Genomic DNA, 21710 nt, shown 5'->3' on the forward strand with positions numbered 1-21710 from the left:
TGTGGGTAAAACAACGTGTATCACTTTATTCTTGAAGCCTTTAGTGACTCCTTATGAAATCTTCTGATGATGTTCAGAACATTCATTTTGCCCTAATATTTTTGACATTTGAGATGGCATTATCTGAGAGTGTGGTCAAATTTTCAGACATAAAGCTAGCAGTGATGAATTGAAGAAAAAAATACATTTTAAGTACTTATATAGGATACCATCATCTACATGTGGTGATATGTACTGCAGGCATTTGCCACAAGTGGCTAGGAGGCTATGAAACCCAGCTGTGAATCATATTCTATTTCTGCCTTGTCTGTATAGTTGAACATGCTACCTTTATGTTATAAGGTTCTAAGCACGGTGAAACACAGCAGAGCCATGATTTCCTCAGCTTTTCATGAAATACACTGTTCGAGGCTATAATTTAAGTTCAGTCTGATTCACTCACTTATGTCACGAGTTCTTTAAGGCAGGGATTTTGGTCTACAGTGTCAAAAGTAAAATTGATGGCAATCTGTGCTTGCCGCACAGTTTTGCACCCTGCCATCCTGAGATGATCTGTAAATTCTAAGTACCTTAAGGGGGCAGAGGACACACTAGAAAGCAATAATGTTCAAATCATACCTATTACTGGTGCAAACAAACTATAGGATTTGTTGCAAGGTCACATGTTATATTCGGAATTCATCCTATCTCCAGAGTATGGTTCTCGTGATGGTACTTAAGAAGGGGGTGAGGGTGAATAAATACCTATGTATTTATCTGCCCTTTTCCATCTGGTGAAAAGCAATGCTCTTATATTGATAACCCAGCAGAAAGCCATAAAATGTGCAGAAGGGCCATGTTCTAATGCAGGGAATCCCCATTTAGATAAATGTGGTTATCTTAAAAATCTGGCATGGATCCAGCCCTCGAGGGTCGATTTTGGAGAGAACACAACTCTCCACCTAACTGTAAAACCAGAGCAGCTCTTCTGCAGCCTCAAATCGTTCCAGCACACACATTCAATTAGTAGATTTCTGGAACTCATAAAGAAAATGATACAGAGCACTTTAAGCAAAGCATGTTTTTGTTGTTGGGGCAGACATTAATATTTATAGCAAGCATAACTTCATGGGAGTAATACTGAATAAAATATTTCTTATTACATCCTGTTCAACACAGAAAAAGGAAGCTGAGTGCGCTCATCAACTACATAGCCAAATTTATGAACTTAAACATACAAAGTAGTGTTGTAGACTTAATCATGCTAAGTTGATTGAGAAAATAACCAACTTTCGGTTTGGTGATTTCATCGTAATATTGCGTGTGTGAGTGCACGCCCATGTGTGTGTCTATGTGTGTGTGTGGTTTGTTTATTTATTATTTTGTTTCAATCAAGTACTTAGTTCATGAAATACTTAACATGCTCACAACATTTAAATAATTTACTTTTTAATGAAAGCCATTGTAACTAAATGGTGGCAAATTAAACCAACAATAGGCAGGGTATTCTCATTCAACTCGAGTCTACTGGCACAATCCATTCTACAACATGTAGCTGTGAACCCAGCAATGTGTCAATGTGAGCTGTGCAGGAGAAAGCTGTGACTTACACTACACATCAGAAAGCCATAACTAGTGACGTGTTTGAAAATGAGAACATAAATTACGTTTGCAAAGTTTAGCAAAGGACTGCAGGGGTGTTTAATAGATGGAACTTCAAGGAAAATGTAATGCTTAAAAGTATTACATCCACAAAGTTATAGTTTTTTTTTAAATAAGAAACTGTAAAGCATTTCCCATATTTATCTGCACATCTATATATATTCCTAAAGGTAAAATCAGTAGGAAATCTCCTCAGTGCTTAGCAGAATACTGAAATATACCTTCCTTATAAATATGGCTTTTATTTGGATCCAATTAACTTGTACTCTGTTTTCATCTACCAAGATGGCGTGTCTAAAACTGGCATTCTAAGAAAAAGAAGAATTTATAGCAAATAAATATTAAAACTGCTGATGTAATATAGGGGGCACCGGTATAATTGAAGACCGTTCTCTTGCCTATATTCTCTTTTTTGATCACGGCAACCGACAGTTTCAAGCCCCATATTGATGCTTAGGAATTTTCTAATTCGTTTTTAAAACCCCACTTGTCGAATTCCTTTAAAGTAAGTTTCACTACATTGACGAGTATACATAACAATGTGAAATCTACAGAAGCATGAGCACATCTCAGAATGACAGGTGCTCAACCCACATGTTAAATAAATGTATTGGCATTCAAGACATCTCAAAACAGAGGCTATACTTTTACATGTGCCGCAGTCAAGAGCTAGGATGCAGTCAGAGCACACAGCAATAAAGTAAACTTTACATTAATATTCTGCGGTGGTATTAGTTTAAATTATCAAACAAGAACTTTCTCTGGGCACCATACATCAGAAAATTGATTATCATTGAAGGGGTCTTTCTGCATATTTAATGCAATAGGTCAAGACAGGTGTTCACATTTTAATACTCAATTAACATTTAGTGACCGTAAATTGTCGGAGGCTAAATGCAATAAATAAACTGGAAATATATTCATTTTGTGTCATAATTTATAGCATATCTTTGCATAAATGTTAAGTGCAGGTTAAAAGTGAATTATGATGTAGTACACTCTTACAATCGATTAATATTTCATATGGCTGTTTATCCGTGTTAAGTACTGAGCACAATTTCATTGGCATCACAGCCTGTCTTTAACAATATCGAAACACTTGAATAAAGATTGTACATTAAGATACCTTATTATATCCACCATGCCTAGCCCTTTGTCTGCTATATAAAACATCTTGGTCGCTCTGAAATGAGACATTGACTAATCGAGGCAAGCATGGCTATGTCCACTGAAGCAGGGCAGTCCATTTCTACATTGAACTAAGTTGAAAGAAGTATGACTTCCCTTGCAGTGGGTTCAGAGTCCTGGCTGTGAGTAGAGCTGATGCCAGTGTCCGAGTCAGTATCATTTATGTCCAGATTGGTGAGTCTAGACGAAAGATAATGCTCCCCACCACTATTCGCAGTCACCCCACTGGCCTTTGCACCAGACGGACAAATCCTGTACCCTTTTATGTCGCCAATATCAAGTGAGCTCAGTTCTTTGGTCAGGCTGTCATGTTCCCCCACCTTCTTTTGAAGCAAAGAGTCACTGTATGACAGCTCATTCTGAATGCACTTCAAGTGAGAATGGATTTTCAGCCCAGACTTCATGCTTTTTTCCAAGTCATTTTTGATGCCTTCTAAGTTGGCCTTTTCCGGTTCATCCGTGCCTTCTCCAGAAGCGATGTCGCCTGTGGTTTCAAGGCATGCAGTCTGTATCTCTGCTTCTATCTCTGCAGACAGATTTTCAATGAGCAGTTTGTGGTATTTCAGTTCTTCCTCCATACACAGGATGGCATCAGTCTTGCTTATGGGGGTGTTATGGGCCTGCTTCTGATGATGTAGCTTATGAAGTTCTGTCTCAACGGTATTCGAACCAATCAATAAGTAAGCATTTTGCACATAATCTTCCCCATAATGTCCTTCCCTGTCTAGATGCAGGCTTGCTTCATAGGCCTCGATTTCGGCATCAAGTTCTTTAATTCTTTTCATCTGCTGGTGTATGGTGTGGTCCTGGGAGAGGATCAGATGCATGAGTGTTTCCATGCTATCCCTGTCTTGAGGGACCTCATGCCTAATCTTGGCCAACTTTCTGAAAGCTTTTCGAACAATCCTTTTCTGCTTGTCTACAGGTAATGTCTTGATGTAATGCACTGGACCGAGATCTCGCTGTCTTTCTACATTGCTGATCACCTTTGCCTCAGCTGTCCTCCATAATGGAATAGGAGGAGAAGTATTCGACTTCACCAAAACAAAATGCACGTTGAGTTGCTCCTTCCCCCACGCTTTCCAGAGTTTCAGCATTTTTGTTACCGGTGGCAGAACGCGTTCGTAGCTCTTCCATTTTTCTACAATACAATATTCACATGGGTCTCCCAGAAGAAGACTTTTGTCTCGGTTTGTTGTCTGATGTTCCTCAAGAAGAGCTTCCACCACATCGGTGCAGGTTGTGTGTTTTGTCAATCCACATACAATTTTCTCTTCCTGGCAGACCCATACTACAATTTGCTCTTGATCAGATTCCATATTTGAACTTCCTGATCTAGAAAAGAAAAAATATGCTGAATAAATGATGGTACGATTCATTCACCACAAAACAGCTGTGTATGTATAAATTATTGCCCTTAGATATTATACAACAAACATCTTAAGTTCCCACACTCGAAGTGCAGCAAAAAAAAAACGAAATATCAAAATGCATTAGGGTAATTTTGATTTCAAAATTTACAAATTGCAGTCATGTTTATGAAGTCTAATCAAGAAATGCAGAGAGGCGTTAGTCAGATCTCTTTTAACATTTTGCATTGCCCTAGATTGCATTATAAATTTCATTTTTTCACCCCATTCGTCAACTTCATTTTTGTTAAACCAAACAACAGCAGCATTGGAAGGCGACCCACTGGACCAAACCAATTTTTACCCTACAAGTCTTCTCGACTTGGGAGAATGCTATCTGTCAAAAGCTATCCAGCGCCCAAAATGACAAGTAGCCAGCTCCCAGGAATACTGAATAATTTGTGCACTTAGATATATAGCAGGTCAGGATTCTCTGCAGTGGCTCAGATGTGAAAAGATAAAGTGACCAATACTGTGTGAAGCAAAGACTCGTGCTGATGGTGGGGTGATGCATATCATAATCAAATTTTCCCCAATCTGCCACCATCACCAGAATATCAAATCCACATGCATATATAGAAAAGTTGCCGAGACATGAGTGGAGAAGTGTGGCTCAGGGGTTAGAGGCAGCAGACCCGGAAGCTGAGATCGGTCCTGGACCAGGGTTCAATTCCCTGCCTTGGCGGGGTCTTGAGCTAAAAATTCCACAGACTCGATAATTCTCGCCCCGGTGCCTCCTTGACTCACGGGTTCACACTCTGCGACTCTGGGCAATAGCTTGCTTAATCTCCACAACGGCCCCTCGCGGCGGGATGCCTGACTTTCACCTTGTGGATACCCTGCTATCTCACAGGGGAATACCAGGAAGGGTTCCCTAAGCAAGCGCCGGGAAACCCACTGCGGGTAGCTGTGCGCTATATAAGCTCAACTACATTTACATGATGTGGGATATTTCACAAACTTCATAACTTCAAAGAGTAAAAAAATGTGTGAACTTTGCACAATTCTCCAGCAGAATTTTAATTATATGCTTCCCTATACACTTCATAAAGTTCATGAGGTTTGCAATGTTTTTTCAACAACTTCATGAAGTATATGGAAATTACGTTCTATGTCTTTTCCGACTCCAATAAAAAGATAAAAATGTTTGCCACATAACACTTCGAGTTGCAGTAGCATTCTCTCTACAAATTGTATTGGAGCTCATTTATTTTCTAATATTGTTGTAATTCAACAGCGATTAAGTTGAGCGTTAGCAAAAGACATCTTAGTTTTGGCGGTTATCTTGGCATTTGGCGGCATCCATTTTGGATTCACGGCAGCCATTTTGTCAGCCACACATTGCCTCATGTCGACCATGTGCGTTGTCCTACCTTTCTGCTCATAGCCCTTGAATCTGCCCGGCAACAGGCTATTAATAGCATCCCTGTGTTTTGCTGCTGACCGTTAGGGTCCACATATGTTAATGGTTAGCCTTAGATTGGAATATGTTAGCCGAGACCCCAAGACTGTTAGCTCCTCCCACTGATCGATTGTGCTTCTCGATATTGCCTTGTATGGACATAAAATGTGCTCTTATGCTTTGTACCGCCTTCTTTTGAGCCCCTGTGTGGGTATAAATAAACCATGTGTTCAGTAGCCCTTTGTGCTACTTCTTGCAGTACCGAAGGGTACTGGTTGAATTATAGCACCGCCTCATGAGGTGTAATAAACGTTATGTTTTGTATTTCCAGTATCCATGCCAACTTTTTCCTTTGGAGTCTGAGGACTTTGTGCACAGAAGGGCGAACCCCTTGCACTAGCGGGTCTGGCTGAGGCCTGCACGACAAATTGGCGCCCGGCACGTGGGGCTCATCGACGACTCGGATGCCCGAAGGATTGGTCGTGACGAAGGTTCGGAACCTCGCTGAGGACGCGATCGCTGCCAGTGGAGACCCGAGTCTTGGCACCCGAAGCGGTTCTTCCCTTCTTTCCGATCCGACCATCCAGGCGGCGCCGGTCCTCGACTGAGATCTCTTCTGTTGGTCTGCCGTGCAGTGACAGTTTGGTCGAATTTAGAACTTGGCAGTTGGAATCTGGACAGCCTATGATTGGTAAGAGCCGTTTTGCGGCACCTGTTGTAGGTTTTGGATGCCCTTGTATGGTAAGGTAGTTTTAGGAACGCTTACTGTGGCATATTTGTATTTGGGAATAGACTTGTCTACTTTGGTATTTGTATTTGTATTTGTATTTGCATGTGGGAAATATATGTGTTGCATCTCATATAGGCAGGTTACACGAGGACTTTTCCTCCACTTTTTGGTTTGAACGGCGCAACGTACTAAGAGAGTACCTTAAGCGCTACTTTACGTATAATAGTGTATATTTTGGACTATTTTTGGCATGCCTGTTTTTAGCGCACTTCGAAGGTTGTGCTGCTTTTGTAAGGGTACCAGTTTACGACTTGAGGAATCGCAGCCGGCTTCCCCAGAGGGGACGCCTAACAGAGATATGTATGTGAAGTTTGGTCTTTCTGCCATAATGTACAGCACGTTGTGGCATAAATATACCAAAAAGGATCCTGAGTTACGTTGGCCACTGCATGGGTCATTTGATGCGCGAAAGGTTGAGTATGTGGAACGATGTTTGTTTGAGCGACGGTCTAGACGTGATATGTTTGAAAGTTTGCGAATGTGGGAGAAAGAAGTACAAGTCAAGAGAAGCGTGAGCAAGCATTGATTGAAAAAGAACAGCGAAAGACTGTGTATGAAAAAGCGCTGGAATTGAGAAAGAAAGAAGCAAAAGAATTACAGGAGCAAGAGGAAAAAGAACGTAGGTTGCAGATATCTGGCCAATATCCTGTCCGACAGCCTCTCTATCCTGTCCTTAATAAACCGCAAGATGATTTTTTGTTATTAGATTGACCTCCACCTCCGTATGCCGTTCCGTCCGCTCCGGCCGAACACAACGAGGATTCTGACGCAGATCAACAGAAAGCGCGGGACACTCGATCCATGTTGTCTGCTGAGCGTGCATCCCAAATCAGACAAGCTGCTCGTAAAGCATTATGTAGCACTGATCCTGCTTCCGATCTTTTTGCTATTATGAAGGATTGGTCAGAAAAGGAGCAGATATATTTCACTGCGACATTTGCTGATGAAGTTGTAGAAATGTTTCGAAAACATTTCTCAGTATTAGAACCTAATGATATAGCAAATGACCGTAAACAGCTACGTGATGGTTCTTTTGTTTTTTCCCAGGTAGAAGACGTGATTAGACGACTGGTTAAAATACGAAATGAGGCGTCCCATCTGAAGGAGCAGAAAAAGATTGCGGGCGGCGTTCCACAGTCCAATCCGCACGGAGAGGCGCAGTCTCCTATCTTCGTAACAGATAAGATAATACCAGTTGCATTGAGACCGATGCGGGAAGCCGTGCTCTTGTATGTTCCTCCTAAAGGAACGGGTGATAGTGATGATAAAAATTCTGTTGATGCTAAAGGATATTTTATTTATAATTGGGTGTACACTCCTTGGAATAGAGCAGATGTAATGGCGCTTAAAACAGCATTGCCTGATCCGCGTAAAAATCCAGCTGCCTTTTATGAGAAGTCGAAGGTGCTTTAAATTATGTGATATAGATTTGTTTTTCGGTCTAATTTTGCCCCCAGACATGTGGAGGACTGTTAGAAAAATTGATGACCGTGTTACTTTTCGTGCTGAATTGAAAGATTTGGAACAATTAGATGCGGACAGAGAGCCCGCCCAAAAACCGCATCGGTTAATATTAGTTCTTCCTGTAGCCATTTTGACTAAATTTAAAACGATTATTCCCCCTAAAAAGATTGATTGGATTGTTTTAGCAGTAGGTATCAGTATACAAGGCAACCCGTAAAATTGGCCAAGGACCACGGGTGGAACTACTTATTTTTATTTAACACAGGTCCTAGGTTTTTAAGTAATACTTAGAGAAATAATTTACACAGGCTCGAGATAAAGGCTGTGTTTTTCTTCTTCAATGTCCAGCCGGACCTAGAAGCGTTTATTTGGAAAGCAATTTTTAGTATAGGCAGAATAGGGCGAGACAAGTCGCACATTGGTAACTGGGCACAAGCCTGTACCTAGTCAGAAGAAAACAATACAAGGGAAAAAGAAAAAGAGTTTACAGGCAAACAAGGAGAGCAGGGTGGCTTATAATACAATGCAAACAATTTTTGAATAAGCACAAACCCACAGTAACTGCAGTGAAAATTATAAATCATGAAACGAGCAGTACTGCAAAACAGTCGACGAACGTTTCGATCCCTATCTCCTACGGTATAGTGGAATCATCTTCAGGACTATAATTGACTTTGCCTGATTGTTCGAGTGAGCCTGTAGGGTTTAAACAGGAAGGAAAAAAGGGGAAAGAAGATTCTTCATCAGTTCGTTACATAGTGAGGATTAAAAGAAGCTAGTCAGTGACCACTCTTGACATGCAGAATGCAACACGTGCACATGCAGTTGCTTGTTCCAAAGGGCACGGGTGCTTTTGTGCTCGTATTTGGAGTGAAGAAGACCGAGTGATAGTAGGGCATACCGCATTTGCTTAATAAAAAGTAGTGCTCGGTGGCGAGATGCATGGTGTTTTGTGAAAAATTGTCATGGTGAGGGAGTGTTGGCCAGAAGGTCGCAAGGATGTGAGTCGGACCTTAATATAAAAATCTGATTACCACAAGCGAGGCAAGGTTGGCCGGGCGTGGCTGAAGACACTTCAAATGAGCAATAGGCTTCCGATATAGCTGATGCCTATAAGAAGATATCTTTATCATAAGAGGCGAATAACAGGTTAAAAAAGAACAATTAAGGGGACTAGAATTACCGGGTTTACCGTTTCCGCTTCGTAGTTGGGCGGCGTCAGAGAATGTGTGGATATCAACCCAGTTGGGTCGGTTCAATTCAGACCTAAAAGAAAGGGTTTTTTACAAAAAATTAGGACCTACTGGGTGAAGCCGAAGTGGCGGATTAAGTGCAGTGAAGGAACAGAATATTACCCTTGAAGCCTAGCATCTAGCGTGGGCTCGACGGGGAACTTCAATGGAAGTTTAACCTGTGAACAAAACATGAGCAATTGAAGGTTGGAAGTGAATAAAAGTGAAGGTGAAGACGGCGAGTGCAGGCAGGTAATTACCGTAATATGCGGTTTGTGATCTCCGCATGGCGCTCAATAGCGTGGGCCTTATCCGTGCGAGCCTGTAAGGAAAGAATACGGAGGGCGCACATAAGGCACACTGGACTGAGATGGGCCCTCAAGGGAGCCGGGGTAATGCATCAGTTCAAGGCTTACCGTAATACGCTCGTAGTGGGGCCGCAATGGGTTCCCGTCTGGAGGCTCGATGGCCTGGTGCTCAGCGTCTGCATGCAGCGGCGCCTAATGTGGTCCGGGTTAGTGGTGATGGGAAGTGAGGACGGACTAGTCGGAGGTGACAGTGATCCCGATATTGGGCGCCATCTTGGAATAGGCAACCCAGCGAGTGAGTGAAATAAGTGCATACAGGACAAGGTTTTAACCATAAAGGATCATAAAAACAGAGGGGAGCACATACAGTTATATGGGCTCACGCCAGAATGCGGTTCTCTGAAAAACACGGTCTCAAACTGATTAAAAACAACTGACATTTGGAAATGTTACAAATGAACATAGACAATTATGTAGGCTCATGCAGAAAAAAGTTAACCATTCATAGCCAGCTTATATTAGGCTAGTCCAATCCTCTGTTCTGTTGAGACCATCCTGGATAGAGTTGAACTGTATGATGGACTTCAGCTCTTCTTTATTGAGTAACTGTCCCATGTTGCCACCCCTCGGTGGGAGTCTCAGTACTTTCAGGACAGTCCATTTCAAATCACTGTCAGAATGTTTTTGGGCTGCAAAATGTTCCACCAGAGGTGCATTTAGAGTGCCGCACCGGATGCGACTCCTGTGTTGCCCAATGCGGATTTTTACCTTCTGGCTGGTTTGTCCAATGTACACTTTTTGGCATGGGCATAGGATTAGATAAATGACATTGCAGGTGTTGCAGTTGGAGAAGGAACGACATTGTATGGTGACATTGTTAAAAGTAAAGCTTTTTCCTTCTATAGTACTGTCACAGTTATTACATCCACCACATTTAGCATGCCCAACAATGGGGGACAGACCCCATACATTATCAAGTGTAGCCAGAGGTAGAGAATTGGGTAAAGCAGCCCTCACAAGGTGATCTCTAAGGTTCTTACTCTTTTTAAAGGCAAAAACTGGTTTTTCAATAGAGAGTACACCTGTGTTTAATATTGGCCAATGCTTGAGAATAGTCTTTCTCAGTTGATTGGAAATTGGTGAGAACGTTGATACAAGGTATGCGCTTAGAGTCAGACTTTTCTTTCGGTGTAAGTAAGGCTTCCCTAGGACAATACCATGCACGCTTGGTAGCGTTTTTAACTCTATCCAGGATGGTCTCAACAGAACAGAGGATTGGACTAGCCTAATATAAGCTGGCTATGAATGGTTAACTTTTTTCTGCATGAGCCTACATAATTGTCTATGTTCATTTGTAACATTTCCAAATGTCAGTTGTTTTTAATCAGTTTGAGACCGTGTTTTTCAGAGAACCGCATTCTGGCGTGAGCCCATATAACTGTATGTGCTCCCCTCTGTTTTTATGATCCTTTATGGTTAAAACCTTGTCCTGTATGCACTTATTTCACTCACTCGCTGGGTTGCCTATTCTAAGATGGCGCCCAATATCGGGATCACTGTCACCTCCGACTAGTCCGTCCTCACTTCCCATCACCACTAACCCGGACCACATTAGGCGCCGCTGCATGCAGATGCTGAGCACCAGGCCATCGAGCCTCCAGACGGGAACCCATTGCGGCCCCACTACGAGCGTATTACGGTAAGCCTTGAACTGATGCATTACCCCGGCTCCCTTGAGGGCCCATCTCAGTCCAGTGTGCCTTATGTGCGACCTCCGTATTCTTTCCTTACAGGCTCGCACGGATAAGGCCCACGCTATTGAGCGCCATGCGGAGATCACAAACCGCATATTACGGTAATTACCTGCCTGCACTCGCCGTCTTCACCTTCACTTTTATTCACTTCCAACCTTCAATTGCTCATGTTTTGTTCACAGGTTAAACTTCCATTGAAGTTCCCCGTCGAGCCCACGCTAGATGCTAGGCTTCAAGGGTAATATTCTGTTCCTTCTCTGCACTTAATCCACCACTTCAGCTTCACCCAGTAGGTCCTAATTTTTTGTAAAAAACCCTTTCTTTTAGGTCTGAATTGAACCGACCCAACTGGGTTGATATCCACACATTCTCTGACGCCGCCCAACTACAAAGCGGAAACGGTAAACCCGGTAATTCTAGTCCCCTTAATTGTTCTTTTTTAACCTGTTATTCGCCTCTTATGATAAAGATATCTTCTTATAGGCATCAGCTATATCGGAAGCCTATTGCTCATTTGAAGTGTCTTCAGCCACGCCCGGCCAACCTTGCCTCGCTTGTGGTAATCAGATTTTTATATTAAGGTCCGACTCACATCCTTGCGACCTTCTGGCCAACACTCCCTCACCATGACAATTTTTCACAAAACACCATGCATCTCGCCACGAGCACTACTTTTTATTAAGCAAATGCGGTATGCCCTACTATCACTCGGTCTTCTTCACTCCAAATACGAGCACAAAAGCACCCATGCCCTTTGGAACAAGCAACTGCATGTGCACGTGTTGCATTCTGCATGTCAAGAGTGGTCACTGACTAGCTTCTTTTAATCCTCACTATGTAACGAACTGATGAAGAATCTTCTTTCCCCTTTTTTCCTTCCTGTTTAAACCCTACAGGCTCACTCGAACAATCAGGCAAAGTCAATTATAGTCCTGAAGATGATCCCACTATACTGTAGGAGATAGGGATCGAAACGTTCGTCGACTGTTTTGCAGTACTGCTCGTTTCATGATTTATAATTTTCACGGCAGTTACTGTGGGTTTGTGCTTATTCAAAAATTGTTTGCATTGTATTATAAGCCACCCTGCTCTCCTTGTTTGCCTGTAAACTCTTTTTCTTTTTCCCTTGTATTGTTTTCTTCTGACTAGGTACAGGCTTGTGCCCAGTTACCAATGTGCGACTTGTCTCGCCCTATTCTGCCTATACTAAAAATTGCTTTCCAAATAAACGCTTCTAGGTCCTGCTGGACATTGAAGAAGAAAAACACAGCCTTTATCTCGAGCCTGTGTAAATTATTTCTCTAAGTATTACTTAAAAACCTAGGACCTTTGTTAAATAAAAATATGGACTGTTTTAGCATCGTGTAAACAAAAGGTAGATGAATCGGTTTCTGAGTTTTTCACACGCTTTGAAGAGGCTTTTCATGATTTTAGCGGCCAGTCTTTAACAGATGATACCGGCAGGCATTTGTTTGTCGATAAATATGTTACGAATCTGTTACCAGGGATAGTCAGCCGTTTAAAAGCTAGCGAAAGTTCTTGGACTACATCCTCTCAGGCCTCTGTTTTAACGCTGGCTCAATATTATGAGCGCCAAGAAGCGGAGGCGAAGGGGAATGAGGACAAGAAATCTAAAGAGTTAAAAATGAAAGTTATGTTGGCTCAGGTTTATGGTCCGCCTTCTAGAGGTTACGATAGGGGCCCTGATAGAAACTATGAAAGGGGTGGGCGAGCATCTCTCAATACTCCTTACACTCGTACGAACTTATCTATCAATCAATGTGCATATTGTAAGCAGCTTGGCCATTGTATGCGTAATTGCCCATTATTGCGTCCACAGCAGGATGCCCGTGGGCGGGGCCAAGGGAGAAATGGTTCAGGATCCTCGGAGCCTCGGGGAAATGTGAATGATCGTGCCCGATCCGATACAAATGTACACCCACAGTATAGACAGAACACTTTCGATAGATGAAATCAATATCAAATGTCCGATTATGTTCAGCCTGATCTTTACGATTCTGCTCATGCATAGGATTGCCTAGGATGGGGTAAGGAATCAGTTGAAGTTCCAGTAGATCAGACGGGTCCCTATGTTACAGCACATCTTTTGGGTTCTACTGATTGGTTTCTGGTTGATACAGGAGCTACACGTAGCGCTCTGTCTAAGCAATTGGTTCCGAGGGCTCCCCTGTCTGGCACAACTATTACTTCGATAGGTTTCGATGGAACACCTTCCCTTAGCCCATTGTCACAACCACTCCCATTTTATGTTGATACATTCAGTGCTCCAAGTCCATTCTTGCTTTCCCCTAACACACCAGACAATATCGTGGGCCTTGATATGCTGAAGTACTTTAGAGCCACGATACGATGTTCTCCTGAAGGGGTACGAGTCATTTTAAATGATAATTATTCTGAATTTGATAGAATTTGTCTTGTTAAGGAAGATGTCGCATTAGCCTCACTTCCTGAATTTCTGTGGGCTACCTCAGACACTGATGTGGGTCAGATGGTCATTCCTCCGGTTCAGATTAGTGTCAAGGAGGGAGCTGTGTTACCTCGTTTGCCACAATACAGGATTTCACAGGAGGGAGAAGAAGCACTCATACGCATTGTACATGATTTGATACAAGTTGGGGTTGTTGAGGAAGTTCCATACAATGTTTGCAACACACCGATTCTCCCGATTCTAAAAAGAGATACTGACACACGAGTTTACAGGTTCATTATTGATTTGAGGGAGGTGAACAAGATTGTCGTACCACAGTATCCCGTGGTTTCCGACATCACGACACTCCTTACTTTGGTTCCTCTGACTGCCACTACATTTTCTGTGATAGACATGAAGAACGCTTTCATTTCGATCCCTATTCATCCTGACAGCCGATATTTGTTCGGTTTCACTTTCAATAATCGATCGTACCGATTTTGTAGAGTTCCTCAAGGCTATACTGAGAGTCCGAGTATTTATAGTCAAGCATTAAAAAGGGAACTTGATTCTTTTGTATTGCCCGAGGGTGTGGCTTACATTCAATATGTCGATGACATCTTGTTGGCAGCCGACACCCCAGAACAGTGTGAAAAATGTACTCTATCTTTGCTTTCTTTTCTTGCTTCACATCATCATAAAGTGTCTAGAAAGAAGTTGCAATATTGTAGACCAAAGGTAACCTACTTAGGTCACCTTTTGTCTAAGGAGGGGCGTGCATTGACATCAGATCGCATACAAGCAATTTTAGATACGCCAGTTCCCACCACACAGAAAGGAGTACCTGCATTCCTGGGTCTTACTTCCTTTTGTAGACAGTGGATTTTGGGATTGTCACACATTGTTAAGCCTTTGTTAGCACTTTTGATGAAAGATACTCCAGTACCTCTTCCATGGACAGAGGAATGTGAAAGTGCTTTTCGACAGTTATGACAAGCTCTTTGTTCAGCGCCAGTGTTAGGTACACCAGATTACACGAAGCTCTTCACACTTTACGTACACAAGAAAGATGGATGTGCATTGTCAGTGTTGGTTCAGTTACAAAGCGATAAGCAACGTCCGTGTGCATATTTCTCAGCAGTTCTTGATCCCGTTGCTAGAGCATTACCTGGGTGCTTTCGCTCAGTTGCAGCAACAGCTGTGTCAATTCAACAGAGTGAGGGAATAGTTTTGTCACACAAATTGTTAGTGCTAGTACCACATGCTGTTGATGCCCTTTTGAATCAGACAAAGACGCAGCACTTAACTAGTGCTCGTCTCACAGGATATGAACTGACATTGCTAGCCCCCCACATTACATTGAAGAGATGTGCAACTTTGAATCCAGCCACTTTATTGCCATATCCGGTGACCCAGCCCCAGTCACAAGAAACGCACAATTGTATTTTTCTGACTGAGGAACAGACAAAGGGTCGCATTGATTTGCAGGATACGCCCCTTCCAGATGTGGATGGTGAATTGTGGGTTGATGGGTCTTGCTTGAAGCTACCAGATGGTACGACTTCAGCTGCATATGCAATTACCACGCTTGAGACAGTAGTGGAGACAGCTCGCATACCACAGAAATTGGCTCAAGCAGCTGAATTGATAGCCTTGACGCGAGCATGTGAGCTCAGTGCTGGTTTGTGTGTGAACATTTACACAGATAGCCGCTATGCTTTTGGAGTAGCGCATGATTTCGGCCTACTTTGGAAGGAAAGAGGCTTTCTTACATCTCACGGAATACAGATAATGCATGGAGAATTAGTGCATAATCTCTTGACTGCATTGACATATCCGAAGAAAGTAGCTATAGTGAAGTGCAGTGCACACAAGAAGGTAACAGACAAAATTGGACAGGGAAATGCCTTTGTAGACCACGTGGCACGTGAAACTGCGATGCAGAGAAACACTACTTCCATGTATGTAGTGAAGTCACAAGCTGAAAGATGGCATGATGCTAGGCAGGAAGTGAGAGAGATACAGAAGGCAGCTTCTGACAAAAAACGTGATCAGTGGTCTAAAGAAGGAGAGTTAGATGACGAAGGTTGTTGGAGAAATAAACAGATGGATAGATGGAAGCTGCCTATAGCTTTCGTACAACCTATGGTTCAGATGGCACATGGGCTAGCACATGTTGGAGCTTTCGCAATAACAAGAATGCTCACGCAAGTATGGGAGCATCCAGAAGTTGCTAGCACAGCTAAGAGAGTAGTACAGTCTTGCTTGATTTGTTTGCAGTACAATCATGGAAAAGGGACACGAGTTCCATCTGGAGGTTTTGTTACACCAACTGCACCTTTTGAAGTCCTGCAAATGGACTACATTCAGCTTGAGTGGTGTAATAATTTAAAGTATGTTCTAGTGGTGGTTTGTGCCTTCAGTAAAAGGATTGAGGCAAACCACACAAAAGATAATACTGCTATTACTACTGCTAAGGTGCTATTGAAGGAGTTCTTCCCGAGATTTGGTGTTTGCAGGCTCCTATATGATAACGGCCCTCATTTTGTTGGGGAAGTTATCAAGTATGATCTGAAGGGATTAGGAATCAAGCGAAAATTTCATGCTGTGTTCCATCCACAATCAGCAGGATTGGTGGAAAGGTATAATGCTACTCTGAAGCTGAAAATTGCGAAAATCCAAGCTTCCATGAATTTGACTTGGCCAGATGTGTTGCCATTGGCATTGTTGTCCATCAGATCAGTACTACATTCTAGGACGGGTCTCACCCCGTACGAGGTGGTATTTGGACAACCAATGAACATTTGGGGAGTTCCGAAACCGCGTTCTGTGTATGATGTACCTTGTGTTTTAATGAATGACTATTTGGCACAATTAACTGACAGTTTGGTTTACATTCATCAACAGGTTCGAGAAGCGCTACCCGATAAATCCCAAGGTGAGGGCCATGAACTCCGTCCTGGCTACTTTGTTATGGTGAAAGTCTTCGAGAGGTCAAGCAGCCTGGAGCCGAGGTGGCGTGGACCAGAACAAGTACTCCTTGCCACAAGAACGGCAGTTCGAGTTACCAACAAAAGAAACTGGGTGCATAGCACCCACTGTCGGAAGGTATTGTCGACCTTGGTGGAACCTGCTGTGCTGACCGATCATCGACACATCCTGACTACAGAGAAAGGCCCTGCTGTATCACCTGACGGATCTTCGGAGTTCTTCCTGGACCAGACGACCACTGGAGCAGCGCGATCCAATTTGAAATCGAGAAAGTGATTTATAGTTTTTTTTTCTTGCGAGACTGGTTGAACAACCGCTCTGGGTAGTGGAAACGGAATGCCAATATGACAAGGGAGGGGGATCAGCCCTGCGTAGTGTAGTGACACCTGTCTTGATTTGTGGTGAAGAAACCAACGTCTACCCATGGTAAAAAGCTCATTGACTATTTTAGTTTTTTCTATCTTTTGGTTTGAAGATTTGACTTTGTGACTTTGATAACTACTAAGAAAAAGATTTTAGGAGTGTTAGGTGTTTTTGTTGTTTTGACAATTATAGCAGTGATCACTTGGTCTGTTGAAATGATGATTCCTGCTCGTGAGTTTTTTGTGGTTCCTACTACTCCAATTCCGGAAGAGCATCAGCATTTCACTCTTCCGTATCATGAGTATAAGCATCGAGAGTCCTATTTGAATAATACGTTTGTTCAGATGCTCCACCACACTCACAATGCAACTAACCATACGAATTGCTGGATATGTGGTAGGCTTCCAGCTCATCAGAAGAAAGGTGGAACACCGTTTATTCCACTTCCTTTTTCGCATAATGGTTCTTGTCGAGCCTGGTACACTCTTCTCTTTTCAAACAGAAAACCCGCAGTAGGTGGACTTCTCTTCCGTCTGAATAAAGAGTGTTACCAAGATGAACATGGGTATCCCCAAGCAAATGGAACTATATGGGAATGGGAATAATATCGACCGGACAATGCTTCTACTGCTTATGTTTTCACCCATACGAGAGACTCTACCACAAGCAATGAATCTATAATTACTGTAACATGAACAAAAGCAGACCTTTGTGTACAAAGTACTGGACGAATTCCAGTTGGAACTAGTGATTGTGTTGTTGTATTAAATATGGATGGAATGAATGAGAGCACCTTCCTGGCTTCACATAACACATATCTAGCATGTGGAAGTCATGGATATCACAGACTGCCTGTAGGGTGGTCTGGCATATGTTATGTTTCTTTCTTATTGCCCCCTGTTTTTCTAGCACCTGCTTCATATCACCGAGATTTTAAACTGTTTAGAAACATTTCTATGAATCGTTATAAACGAACAATACGGATTGATGCCGTAGATCAGACAGGCACTAGTCTGCAGCAATATGTGGATTTTAATTTAGGCTTGTTTCCATTCGTGGGTGCTGTATTAAATAGTAGGAAAATACGACGATTGACTAGAGTTGTGGAGGTTGTCACTAATGAAACTGCTGTAGCCCTAGGAAACATTACGGAGGAGTTGCAAGTTGCTAGAATTGTAACTCTTCAGAACCGGATGGTTCTAGACGTTATGTTAGCAGATAGAGGAGGTGCATGTAAAGTCATCGGAAGTAGTTGTTGTGTTTTTATCCCCGACAACTCGCCTTCTGTATATGAAGCAATTCTTAAACTGCATAAAATTGCTGCCGATATTCATGTAAAAAATGGCACCTGGACTTTTGCTGGATGGTTTTGGGCTCTAGTTTCTGCCTGGGGTTGGAAATTACTGACTATTCTATGTATTGCAATTGCAGTGAATTCCACCTGCTGTATGTGTATCCACTGTGGCCCAATGCTATGTTCTATGTGCATAACTGCCTGTATACCATCTAAGAGAAATGCCATGAAAGCACAACAAACATTGGATAAAGAAGTGACAAATATAATGTGCATAGATATACAAGATGAATGCACAGATTACCCCAAAGGAGCGTATGTCTTTAGCTAACGCTAAAAGGGTCGTCTGTTGTAATTTAACAGCGATTAAGTTGAGCGTTAGAAAAAGACATCCTAGTTTTGGCCGTTATCTTGACATTTGGCGGCATCCATTTTAGATTCACGGCAGCCATTTTGTCAGCCACACATTGCCTCGTGTCGACCATGTGCGTTGTCCTACCTTTCTGCTCATAGCCCTTGAATCTGCCCGGCAACGGGCTAATAATAGCATCCCTGTGTTTTGCTGCTGACCGTTAAGGTCCACATATGTTAATGGTTAGCCTTAGATTGGAATGTGCTAGCCGAGACCCCAAGACTGTTAGCTCCTCCCACTAATCGATTGTGCTTCTTGATATTGCCTTGTATGGACATAAAATGTGCTCTTATGCTTTGTACCGCCTTCTTTTGAGCCCCTGTGTGGGTATAAATAAACCATGCGTTCAGTAGCCCTTTGTGCTACTTCTTGCAGTACCGAAGGGTACTGGTTGAATTATAGCACCACCTCATGAGGTGTAATAAACGTTATGTTTTGTATTTCCAGTTTCCGTGCCAACTTTTTCCTTTGGCGTCTGAGGACTTTGTGTACAGAAGGGCGAACCCTTTGCACTAGGGGGTCTGGCTGAGGCCTGCACGACAATATGATATTCAACACTTGTGCCTAATAAAATTAAATCCTATGGATTTACTTGTGGAACCACAATCAAAGACTACTCAGGCAATACTTCAACACTGCGCACTCCAGGAAAATGTTTGCTGCAAGTCATAGGCAGAAGCCTGTTTGTGGGAGTGCAGGGAAATATCAGCTCATTCTCATAATTTGTCTCTATTGTGGTCCAAGAAAGCAGTCCTCTTCACTACTATGTGGGCTCCGGAACACCCCGGAATGTTTTCTTGGTCCCATTTCTCTTTCATGTCACGTAGAGCATCCCCAGACAAAATATCTCAGAATTCAGGCTCCCTAAAGTGTTACAATGCCATATGTAAAGTCCATTAACCTGTAACTTCTAAAGCATCTCTCAAAGCCTTATGTGCTAAGTGCTCAAAGGTGTGACAAGGATGACAACCAGAAACAGCCTCATCTCAGTGAACACCAACATTGTGCTTCTTCCAAATAAATTATGTCTCTGTTGAACAAGAGCAGCGGTGTCCAATGCAGGCCCAGGACAGCCCGGTCCATGCCAGAGTTCCAAGGTCTCCATGTAACATAAATTTACACGGGGAGAACTTAAAATGAAGGTATTTACAACATCAAAATTTATCCTGAAAAGGATTCAACTAGCCAACATCTAATTTAGAAACCATTAACATAGAGAATGCAGTACATATTCAAGGTGATAATGTAGCTCCTGGATATTAAGTCCAGGATATAGTTGAACACTAATATTGTGGACAAAATATTGAGGTACAAAATATCTAAAGGAAAGTTTTTATAGATTTTCTACACCTACCTCCAAAATATGTACCTTGAAGGTGGTTGTGTTACTGAATATCGACATCAACAATAACAAGATAGAAGAATATTGAGGACAGAATATCGACAGACAAAATATTGAAAGGTAGGTGCATCTGGGAACCACACATTCACTATTCCTAACTCCACATCTGTGTCCCCTGAAGATATATGTACCACTTAGGTACATATATGTGGAGTCAGATTGAGAACAGCTAGACTTACTTACCTGTCGATATTTTTTGGGGCTATTTTCTCCTCAATAGTCTGTCCCACCTATATTGTTGGTTCTTTATTCCGGTTGCACACCCTTGTAGATAGATGGATATCTTCAAGGTACATATGTGTGGGGTTAAGAGTACTACATCTGTACTACCCTCTGTGCACTTACCTATCAATAGTTTGTCCCTCGATATTTTGTACACAATATTAGTGTGCCACGATATTCTTGTACTAGATATTCAAGAGTACAATCAAATGTGATGAGGTTACATTCATGAGGGATGATATTTAAGCGTTGCCAGGGTGATGACAATTGTTTACCATTCAGCCCCTTTATATCCAAAATGTTCTCTTCTCTCATGAATCTTTTCTTTATTCTCTAAAAGTAAAATAGTATTTTTCAGGTAAAATTCCATTCTAGGCTGTTTGGTGGTAACCCGGAAGATTCTTATATCGCTTAGTAAATTATTCAGGGATTAAGTACCCAATGTTGTGGAGCCCTGGGCTCATATATTGTGCTTGATACCATATTTTTTGTCTCTGCTCTCTCTGCTTTCACCTAAGGCATGTTTTCCTATATCTTCTTTGACCGTGTTATTTGTTTCTGGATGTATTTCTGCAAGTACCACCTTTCTAGAATAATGGTACGGCATCTTGTGTTTTCTAACTATGGAAAAAAGATCAAGAAAAGTATTTATGTTTATTTCTTCTGTGTGTATTAGTTAGGCCTGCAAAATTATTTTAATTTGGGTCAAATCATAGGGCAGTAGAATGTGAGTAGTGTTTTACCCCACTATTTTTAGCACTATATTATGGATTTGATTGCATGTTAATATACGTAATTTTTCCTACATTTTGAGTAATCGTGGTAAAGCAAATTATGCATATTTTGCACATTCCTAGTAATAATGTCCTGATCCTAAGCTATATGGCTCCTGAAGGATTTGTGTCAGGGGCAGCTGGCACGTATATGCACCAGTGTGACGGGCATATAAGTGGTGTGTGTATAGTTTAGCGTGCATACAGGCAAGGCGACTGGCAAATAATAAAAAATCACTTACCTTGCCTGCTGCATGTCTGAAGTCCTCCTCGGTCCCTTCTCTGTTGACTCCGTGGGAACCAGCCTCTGGGAAATTACACAAACCAATCCTGGCACTACTCTCACCAGTATGAGAGCAATTGCAGGACTGAATGGAGCATCCTGGCTGGACCCTCATTCAGGCCTTTTGGAACGGCTCAAGAGAGCTGACCAAACTGACATACTACTTTTTATGGTCCATCTTGCTCCTTTAGTCCTCTATGCTGCCAGTCTACAGCTGAGAAGGACATGCCCCCATTTATCCAGACTGTAGGTTACAGGTTTAATTGTTTATACTGAAAAGGGTATGATAAAGGCATTAAGCCTGACATATGCATAGTGAAACACAATGTTAAAGTCAATGGGCATTTAAGGGAA

The 21710-nt window shown here is 42.3% G+C and overlaps 1 protein-coding gene across 2 annotated transcripts in view; it reads right to left on the minus strand.

Moving 5' to 3' along the window:
- Window positions 1-1411: 1411 nt before the first annotated feature.
- RASSF9 (Ras association domain family member 9) overlaps window positions 1412-21710 on the minus strand; it is a 128632-nt gene continuing 108333 nt past the window's right edge. For both annotated transcript variants that reach the window (XM_078678891.1, XM_078678893.1), the window contains exon 2: window positions 1412-4164. In XM_078678891.1, the coding sequence (XP_078535017.1) occupies window positions 2901-4164 (1264 nt within the window). In that variant the 3' untranslated portion in view covers window positions 1412-2900. The remainder of the gene's footprint in view (window positions 4165-21710) is intronic.

This window comes from Lissotriton helveticus, chromosome 1_1 (assembly GCF_964261635.1).
Source record: "Lissotriton helveticus chromosome 1_1, aLisHel1.1, whole genome shotgun sequence".
In the NCBI taxonomy this organism is placed as follows: domain Eukaryota; kingdom Metazoa; phylum Chordata; class Amphibia; order Caudata; family Salamandridae; genus Lissotriton; species Lissotriton helveticus.